The sequence below is a fragment of the Babylonia areolata genome, chromosome 3 (assembly GCF_041734735.1).
Source record: "Babylonia areolata isolate BAREFJ2019XMU chromosome 3, ASM4173473v1, whole genome shotgun sequence".
Taxonomy (NCBI): domain Eukaryota; kingdom Metazoa; phylum Mollusca; class Gastropoda; order Neogastropoda; family Buccinidae; genus Babylonia; species Babylonia areolata.
The window spans coordinates 45,890,252-45,900,251 of NC_134878.1; the positions used below are offsets into that span (position 1 = coordinate 45,890,252).

The window sequence follows — 10,000 nt, forward strand, 5'->3', positions numbered from 1 at the left end:
GTGCTCGTCCGTCGCCTTCTTCACGCCTGGTCACCATGGCAACACCGTCATCATCATCATCATCAACGTCAACATCATCATCACCACCACCATCACAATCATCAACACCGCTATCATCAACATCAACACCACCAATACTCAACACCATCAATATCAAAAACACCATCAACACCACCACCACCAACAACAACAACAAAAATACACACACACAGAGTGTGGGTGGTGAGTGATTTTTGTAACAGACCATCAACTACAACAGATCATGGACTGCTATGTGTGTGGCCCTTTAGTTCCACGCCGCCTTTAAGACAGCCATGCTCCGTTTTTAGGACGATGCATGATGGATTTCTATAGCCCATCCTGTACTGACATGGATCACCGTATGTCTAATGTACGTATCTCATCATCTGCGAGTGCACGCGCATGAAAGAGGCTGTGTGCCATCAGCATGTCTGCAGGCTAAGTTGATCGGGGGAAAATCGGGATTCTGATATTTTCATAGAATCTGAGCATTGATCACTTTCGTTTTGTGGTTCTGTTGTCATCGTCATTGCTTGTTGCTGCAAGGAGGAGCATAAAGATCACAGGTCCTCCACTTGAACTCTTTACTTCCATCTGGGGCCGTATCAAGAGAACATCGTGCCTGAGGGTAAATGTGTACCTGCGGGTAATCTGCCTGAGGCAAGGCAAACTGCCCGAGGGTAAGCAAATCCAGTTTGATGAACACACTGAGAGTCTACCCGCGTGTCTACAAACCTGAAGGCAATTTGCACTCACTACCTGCCAAAGGTGACTGCCCACGAAGCAGAGGTAAATATGGGGGAGCCTTTTGCAGCATTTTTTTTTTTTTTTTTTTTTAATAGGGAAAACAGGCGTGCTTTACGGATAGCACGTGTTTGCAAACTCTCTTGACACTGTTCCGAGCTGTGGTGTGATGAGAAGTGAAACTGAGAGCATGGCAGACGGGAATCATGGGGATTAAAAAAAAAAAAAAAAAAAAAAAAAGAAAGACGCTGGGTAACCCATCAGAGCAAACCGCGTGTGTCTTGAATACGAAGATAACTTATCTTCAAGGTAAACTGTACCCACGGGTCCCAACCATGTCAACGATCACTTGCCTGAAGGCAAAATGATCTTGAATAGGGCCCTTGGAAGTCACCCACACCTTCATGGCTGAAGTTCAGTTTTAATGCAGTCAAAACAGACTGCTGCACAACACGTCACATTTCACAGTTTGTGAATGTGGACAACACACACACACACACACAGACACGTGATAAACGGAACGCCCATCAACAGAAAAAACGCAGAGCACAGGTTCCAGCACACAACGAAAACCTCTGTTCGTGGGAGCACACACACACACACACACACACACACTAAAAATCAAACAAGCAACACTTAACCCGCTAACGTTCACATTAACATACACTGCAAACATACCTTCAAAACAAGAGAAAATAAACTGGGATTGTGTGAAAACATTATTTGCGAGGGTGCACGTCCTTAAAAAACAAACAAACAAACAGAAAAACAACAAAAAAAACCCACACCAGAAGCTAAACGGTGGAGTAGAAGATGAGACAAGAGTGTATACATCGCAACCAACAGTCATTCACAAGACAAAACAAAACATATTTCTGCTGTCTTAATTCAAACAAAGAAAACAAAGACGCACGTGTGTAGGTTAGCTAAGAAGATAACACGTGGTGTTGAAGACAGGGAGGAAACGATGTAGATGGGGTATATAGCAAACGATATCGAGGAGGTATAATACATATACATATATATATATATACACACACAAGACGCATAGCCAGAGAGGTACCTTTGGAGCCATCTGGGCAGGAGGAAGGCAAGGCAAGCATCGACAAAGGAAAAAAAACAGAGGACAAAATATACACCGTTAGTACCATGTGCACCCCTTCACCAAGCAACACGTGTACTGACACACAGTGAGCAAAAGTTAATATTACACACGTGTGTTGTCTGTGCCGTGTAGTGACAAACAGTGAGCCGAACATCATTACATACGTGTGTTGTCTGTGCCGTGTAGTGACAAACAATGAGCCGAACATCATTACACACGTGTGTTGTCTGTACCGTGTAGTGACAAACAGTCATCCAAACATCATTACACACGTGTGTTGTCTGTGCCGTGTAGTGACAAACAGTGAGCCGAACATCATTACACACGTGTGTTGTTTGTGCCGTGTACATAATGTTGTTCCGCCTCGTCACAAAGGAATAAAATCAAAGAATTGGTAAAATGAACGTGCAAAGTTTTCATGCGATTTCCCCGTACAATGCACTTTAACAGGAAAAACAACAACAACAACATTTAAAAAAAAGAAGAAAAAAAACAACAACAAAAAACAAAAACGCAGCTATCTCACTGTACGATTTAACAGGCTAATGCACTATAGGTTTTGTATTGGCTAATGCAATATTCCTTTCCAGTCACATGTACACTACCAATCTCTTGCATTTAAACGATTTCTTCAAGAAAAAAAAGAAGCGAAAGATATGGCGGGATGCTACATTCACAGAATATAACACGAACGTGTTTTTGTTTCTCTCTCTCTCCCTCCCCCCCCCACCCCCCACCCCCCCCACACACAAAACTCAACTATTTCAAATGGCAGACATTATCATAGCATTAGCAACAACTATTAGTCGAAAACTACCATACGAAAGTCAGTTTCAATGCAGCTGCAACTGTAACACATCACTTACAAAAACAATTTAAGCGCACAGCTACCACAAACTGCAAACTGAACGCAAGACACGGGCATCAAAGCGAAAAAACTGGGCCATGCTTCTCTTTTCAACGACAACATTCAAGAAATGACCAAACGTATAAACGTGAACACCACGAGCACAATGTTAGCACGACTGCAGCCATCTTCCCCATCTCCACCCCACCCCCTCTTCTTCACCTTTGATTGTCAACAGGGTGTATCGAATGTGATGCTGTGGTTGTTGTGTGGTAAACCGTGGCTGCTGTTGATCAACTTTCCAGTGATAACGGGCTTTACGTGTGGAAGGTTATCAGAACTCGATACCGGGTTTCGATACCGGGAAACGACAGTGATTATACAATGCAGACTTTTGAGGAAGAAAAGTACTTCTTCAATGCCTCTATTGTGTGTGTGTGTGTGTGTGTGTGTGTGTGTGTGTGTGTGTGTGTTTCTTTGTTTAAACTTGGGCGTCTTCTCGGCTTTATGATTTATATCTAAATACTCCATGTTTGTTTTCAAGAGGGTGTACATTCATCTTGTAATCTGAACTGGACATCGTCATGATCAGATAAAACTGTTTTCCACAACATTTCACAATGGTTTTCAAATCTGAGGCACAATCAACAGTGTGTTGCGATGCGCTGAGTCTTACAGAAGCCTCCATACTACTCATCCCTTCCTTGAAAAGACTAGTGCACTATTCCTTCCTAGTCACATGCCTGTTCACAGTCTCCATACAACTAACTCTGTCCTGTATAGGCAAATATACTATTCCTTTCCAGTCACGTGTAGACTACTAATCTCTTTCTTATATAGGCTAATTCCTTTCCAGTCACATGTATACTACTATGTTTTTTTCTTGAGTTGGCTGATGCACTATTCCTTTCCAGTCACATGTACAATACTATGTTTTTTCTTGTATAGGCTAACGCACTATTCTTTTCCAGTCACGTGTACACGACTAATCTCTTTCTTGTATAGGCTAATGCACTATTCCTTTCCAGTCACATGTACACTACCAATCTCTCTCTTGTATAGGCGAATGCACTATTCCTTTCTAGTCACATATACACTACTATGTTTTTTCTTGTATAGGCTAATGTTCTATCCTTTCTAGTCACATATACACTATCATGGTTTTTTTTCTTGTACAGGCTAATGCACTATTCTTTTTCAGTCACATGTACACTACTAATCTCTTTCTTGTATAGGCTAATGCACTATTCCTTTCATAGTCATTTATACACTTTTATGTTTTTTTCTTGTACAGGCTAATGCATTATTCCTTTCTAGTCACATGCACACTACTGATCTATTTCTTGTATAGGCTAATGCACTATCCTTTCTAGTCACATAATTATACACTGCTATGTTTTTTCTTGTATATACTAATGCATTATTCCTTTCCAGTCACATGTACACAACTAACCTCTTTCTTGTATAGGCTAATGCACTATTCCTTTCCAGTCACGTGTATACTAATCTCTTTCTTGTATAGGCTAATGCACTATTCCTTTCCAGTCACATGTACACTATCATGTTTTTTCTTGCGTAGACTAATGCACTAATCCTGTCTAGTAACATATACGCTACTATGTTTTTTTTCTTGTATAGGCTAATGCAGTATTCCTTTCCAGTCACACGTACACTACTAATCTCTTTCTTGTGTAGGCTAATGCACTAATCCTTTCTAGTCACACGTACACTACTAATCTCTTTCTTGTGTAGGCTAATGCACTAATCCTTTCTAATCACACGTACACTACTAATCTCTTTCTTGTGTAGGCTAATGCACTAATCCTTTCTAGTCACACGTACACTACTAATCTCTTTCTTGTGTAGGCTAATGCACTAATCCTTTCCAGTCACACGTACACTACTAATCTCTTTCTTGTGTAGGCTAATGCACTAATCCTTTCTAATCACACGTACACTACTAATCTCTTTCTTGTGTAGGCTAATGCACTAATCCTTTCTAGTCACACGTACACTACTAATCTCTTTCTTGTGTAGGCTAATGCACTAATCCTTTCTAATCACACGTACACTACTAATCTCTTTCTTGTGTAGGCTAATGCACTAATCCTTTCCAGTCACACGTACACTACTAATCTCTTTCTTGTGTAGGCTAATGCACTAATCCTTTCCAGTCACACGTACACTACTAATCTCTTTCTTGTGTAGGCTAATGCACTAATCCTTTCTAGTCACACGTACACTACTAATCTCTTTCTTTTGTAGGCTAATGCACTAATCCTTTCTAATCACACGTACACTACTAATCTCTTTCTTGTGTAGGCTAATGCACTAATCCTTTCCAGTCACACGTACACTACTAATCTCTTTCTTGTGTAGGCTAATGCACTAATCCTTTCTAGTCACATGTACACTACTAATCTCTAACTTGTGTAGGCTAATGCACTAATCCTTTCTAGTCACATGTACACTACTAATCTCTTTCTTGTGTAGGCTAATGCACTAATCCTTTCCAGTCACACGTACACTACTAATCTCTTTCTTGTGTAGGCTAATACACTAATCCTTTCTAGTCACAGGCACACTACTGATCTATTTCTTGTATAGGCTAATGCACTATCCTTTCTAGTCACATAATTATACACTGCTATGTTTTTTCTTGTATATACTAATGCATTATTCCTTTCCAGTCACATGTACACAACTAACCTCTTTCTTGTATAGGCTAATGCACTATTCCTTTCCAGTCACGTGTATACTAATCTCTTTCTTGTATAGGCTAATGCACTATTCCTTTCCAGTCACATGTACACTATCATGTTTTTTCTTGCGTAGACTAATGCACTAATCCTGTCTAGTAACATATACGCTACTATGTTTTTTTTCTTGTATAGGCTAATGCAGTATTCCTTTCCAGTCACACGTACACTACTAATCTCTTTCTTGTGTAGGCTAATGCACTAATCCTTTCTAGTCACACGTACACTACTAATCTCTTTCTTGTGTAGGCTAATGCACTAATCCTTTCTAATCACACGTACACTACTAATCTCTTTCTTGTGTAGGCTAATGCACTAATCCTTTCTAGTCACACGTACACTACTAATCTCTTTCTTGTGTAGGCTAATGCACTAATCCTTTCCAGTCACACGTACACTACTAATCTCTTTCTTGTGTAGGCTAATGCACTAATCCTTTCTAGTCACACGTACACTACTAATCTCTTTCTTGTGTAGGCTAATGCACTAATCCTTTCTAATCCTACTAATCTCTTTCTTGTGTAGGCTAATGCACTAATCCTTTCCAGTCACACGTACACTACTAATCTCTTTCTTGTGTAGGCTAATGCACTAATCCTTTCTAGTCACATGTACACTACTAATCTCTTTCTTGTGTAGGCTAATGCACTAATCCTTTCTAGTCACATGTACACTACTAATCTCTTTCTTGTGTAGGCTAATGCACTAATCCTTTCCAGTCACACGTACACTACTAATCTCTTTCTTGTGTAGGCTAATACACTAATCCTTTCTAGTCACATGTACACTACTAATCTCTTTCTTGTGTAGGCTAATGCACTAATCCTTTCCAGTCACATGTACACTACTAATCTCTTTCTTGTGTAGGCTAATGCACTAATCCTTTCTAGTCACATAGCCGTGCGGCTTCAGTGATACGACCTGGCGCTTATTATCGCATCCGCCTCGTGCTGTGTCTGGTGACGTAACTTCTGAGACACTGATAGCTTGTGAGTCAACTTTTCACTCCATGCCCCACTGTTTTCTGACAAAATGATGCAACAAACAAACCATTTTCAAGGCTTCTCGGGCACCTTGCTACAACATAAGATATATACGTTTGGACTCTTGCTGTCGGAAAACACCTCCCGTCAATATGACTTCAAACAACAGTCATGCACTAAACAGCGAGCAGAGTCGATAAACATAAACGCTCAAGGTAAGCGCCTCACTGCACCACCCTTGTGTGTGTGTGTGTGTGTGTGTGTGTGTGTGTTCCGGGAAAGGGACTATGCAGGGAAGACAACTTCAGGGAAAGTGTGTAGCCGCTTTTTATTTTCATTTATTAATCCATCTACTTATCTCTCTCTCTTTTTCATATATATATATATATATATATATATATATATATATATATATATATATATTTATTTATTTATTTATTTATTTATATATAAAGAACAAGCACTGTGAAAGACGGATAGTAACTGGTTAGTTCACCGAAACAGAGAGTCACTTTCAGTAATGTTAGCGAGGACAGCTCTGACATTAGACCATCACCTTGGTCACACTGGATTGAGCGCTGTTCGAAAGAACGACCACCAGACAAACTGACTCAGTAGTCCACAGAAAACAACCGGTTAACTCAGCAAAAGCTCAGCACACGATAAGCACAGGTCCAGAGAGAGAGAGAGAGAGACAGAGAGAGGGGTGGGGATTTTGATTTATTCAACCATAGGCCAATCAGGAGTGAGAGCAGTTATCTCCATGTTATAAGGCTGAAAACGGCTTCCTTCAGTCAGTCAGTAGGGTTAGTACAACCAAAGACCTCTGAGCTCTTTGGCACAGCACAAGAAGGCTGGCAACACACACGAACAAATAAAACACAAAAGCAGGCTTTTCAGGAAAGCTTCATGGCACTGGGTACGACCCACGACTGCACTCCGGAGAGACAGAGAGAGGGAGACACAGGGTGCTGTTAAGTCTGTGATACCTTTAACCATGGGAGGGGCCGAGGAGGGAGGGGTCTCGCCCTCAGGAACGAAGCCCTCATTGTCAACGCCCTCGGAGCTAGGGCCAGGGCGGGGGTTTCGCTGATCGTGGGGGGTGGCAGCCCCGCTGGGCTGAGGAATTCGGCGCCATTTTGAGGGCGGGTCACACTGACCTTTCTTTTTTCGTTTTCTCTTCCCACCTGTTTTTTTTTTTTTGTACCCCCACCCGGCGCAGGAGCAGTGCACCAAATGAAAACAAAAAGACACACACACACACACACAATGAAAATAAAATTGCATGCAGAACAAATGACACCAACATGAATCGAATCAAACTCCAGCAGGTCAAAAATAAACAAACTGAAAGTGAAAGTGAACGGAAAATCAATCAACAAAATTGCAACGTAAGCAATTCACATACATACATGTATACACAAACACCTGCACACGCATGCAACAATAACGACGCCAACAACACTAATCTCCATCAAAACATGCACACAAATGAAATAACAATCTTCCATGAGATCACATTTCAATTAAAAAAAAAGAAAGAAAAAGAAATACATACAAGGAAATCTCAAGAAAGCAGTTATCATCATGATTATGCTAAGATGACGAAAAACGCAGAAACACTAGTGAAAAACAAACACAAACGACATCGGAAAAAACCCATGCAAATATGGCTTAGATAAAGTTTCAGTGTCTACTGATGTGCAGACAATGGACCTAAGGTAAATCTGAGACATTACTCGAAAATACATGTGCGTTACACCACGAAGAAATCAGTTTTAAACATAGTCAATACATTTTCCTCTGGGCGATAAAAAGGAGGTGGGGTGGGGGTAGGGGGGGAGGGGGGATTGGGCAGCTTCGTTTTGGGTGCCATTGAAGTAAGGTGTGTGTGTGTGTGTGTGTGTGTGTGTGTTCGCGCGCGTGCTTGACGAAGGGAAAGAGATGAAGAGACAGGAGATGGAACAGGTTGTGGTGGGGGTGGGGTGGGATGGGATGGGATGGGATGGAATGGGGGGTGGGGTGGGGGATGTGGATGGTTGTAACAGACAATATTCAAAGATATGCAAAAAAAACAACAACAAAAAACAAAAAAACCTTCAGGTACAGGGACCAATCACTTTGACAACCTCCTCCTCCTCCCGGGGACATGGCCGGTCCATCATGAACGACTTCAAGCCCCCCCCCCACCCCCCTCCGTCCCCCAGCCCACAATCCGACGCCCCGACAAGGTATGTGTGCACACGCCCCCTCCTCAAACCCTCTCATGCAAAGCACGCCACCGCGATTGGTCATCACACACCGCCATGTTTGCGCCGTGCGAACAAGCCACTCGCGCCCGGGCATGCTGGGAATATGGCGGCCGGCATTAGAACCTGAGAAGGCCCCGCTGCCAGCATTGTCAACAGCGTGCGACCGTGAATGCAGTCTGTGCTTTTCCGAGAGACGTGTGTGCTTTTCGGAGACGGTGTCTCGTTTCAAATCCCCTCCCCCTGGACGCTCAACACGGGGCTCTTTCAGACTGGTCGATGTACAGTTAAAACACAATCAATGTGAAATTGGGCTTGGGGGGCAAGGGGGGGGGACGTAGTGGTGGGGGGATGGGAGTGGGGGTGGAGGGCAGGGGGAGGGGGGGTGGAGAGTGTTTGTGTGTACTTTGCAGCGAAATCGGCCATCGCTCTTCACCAATTTTTTTTTTCACCACTTCAAATATTTATGAATCTCTCTCTCTCTCTCTCTCGCCGGGTGAGGATGTGGGTCGCTTGATCGTCAGAAAAGTGACAACAAATGATTCCAAGATGTTCTTTCTACCCCCCCCCCTCACCCCCCAAAAAAGGACAATAAATAAATGAATAAATAAAACAAGACAAGGCAGTCTTCAAAGGAATACCATTATAAAATTACCTACCATCCACACAATCAATCCATCGTAAAAAAAACACACACAAAAAGCAACCAACCAAACAAACAAAAAAACCCAACCACTATAATAAATTCAAAGTACAGGACAGGAAGCGAAAGGAAGGGAAGGAGTATTCAATCATTTTTTTTTAAATCCCTGTTAAAACACAGACAGGGTGGGGCGTGTGGTGAGGTGGGGGGATGGGGGGGGGTGTCGGTGGGAGGGGAGGGGGTGGTGGTGAAATAACAAGGTAAACTGGCAACATCAAAGACGACGTTCTCGTGTCAGGGATCAGGGAACCTGACTGGTGGACAAACAAAGGAAACGTGAGATACTTCACTCAACAAACTAACACATGCGTGGGAAAAGGAGATACTTTTTTTTTTTTTTTTTTTTGAATGGTCAAAACACTCACTAACCAGAATCAGAATCAAAGAAGCCACCAAAACACACACACAAAGTCAAACCATTTAACGTTGAAGTCTCGCCCACAACCAGTATCGGAACACAATCAAACCATTTAACGTTGACGTCTCGTCCACAACCAGTATCGGAACACGACACCATCAAACATGCCACGCACACGGAAAAAACAAACAAACAGCCAACCAATCAAAATGCGTAAAACACTGGAGGGGG

General features: G+C 42.3%; 1 protein-coding gene across 1 annotated transcript in view; it reads right to left on the reverse strand.

The window, feature by feature from the left end:
• Positions 1-10,000, reverse strand: part of LOC143280337 (otoferlin-like) — a 105,616-nt gene that overhangs the window by 72,409 nt on the left and 23,207 nt on the right. The window contains exon 3 of the mRNA XM_076584971.1: positions 1-26. This exon is cut by the window's left edge and continues 117 nt beyond it. Within this exon, the coding sequence (XP_076441086.1) occupies positions 1-26 (26 nt within the window). The remainder of the gene's footprint in view (positions 27-10,000) is intronic.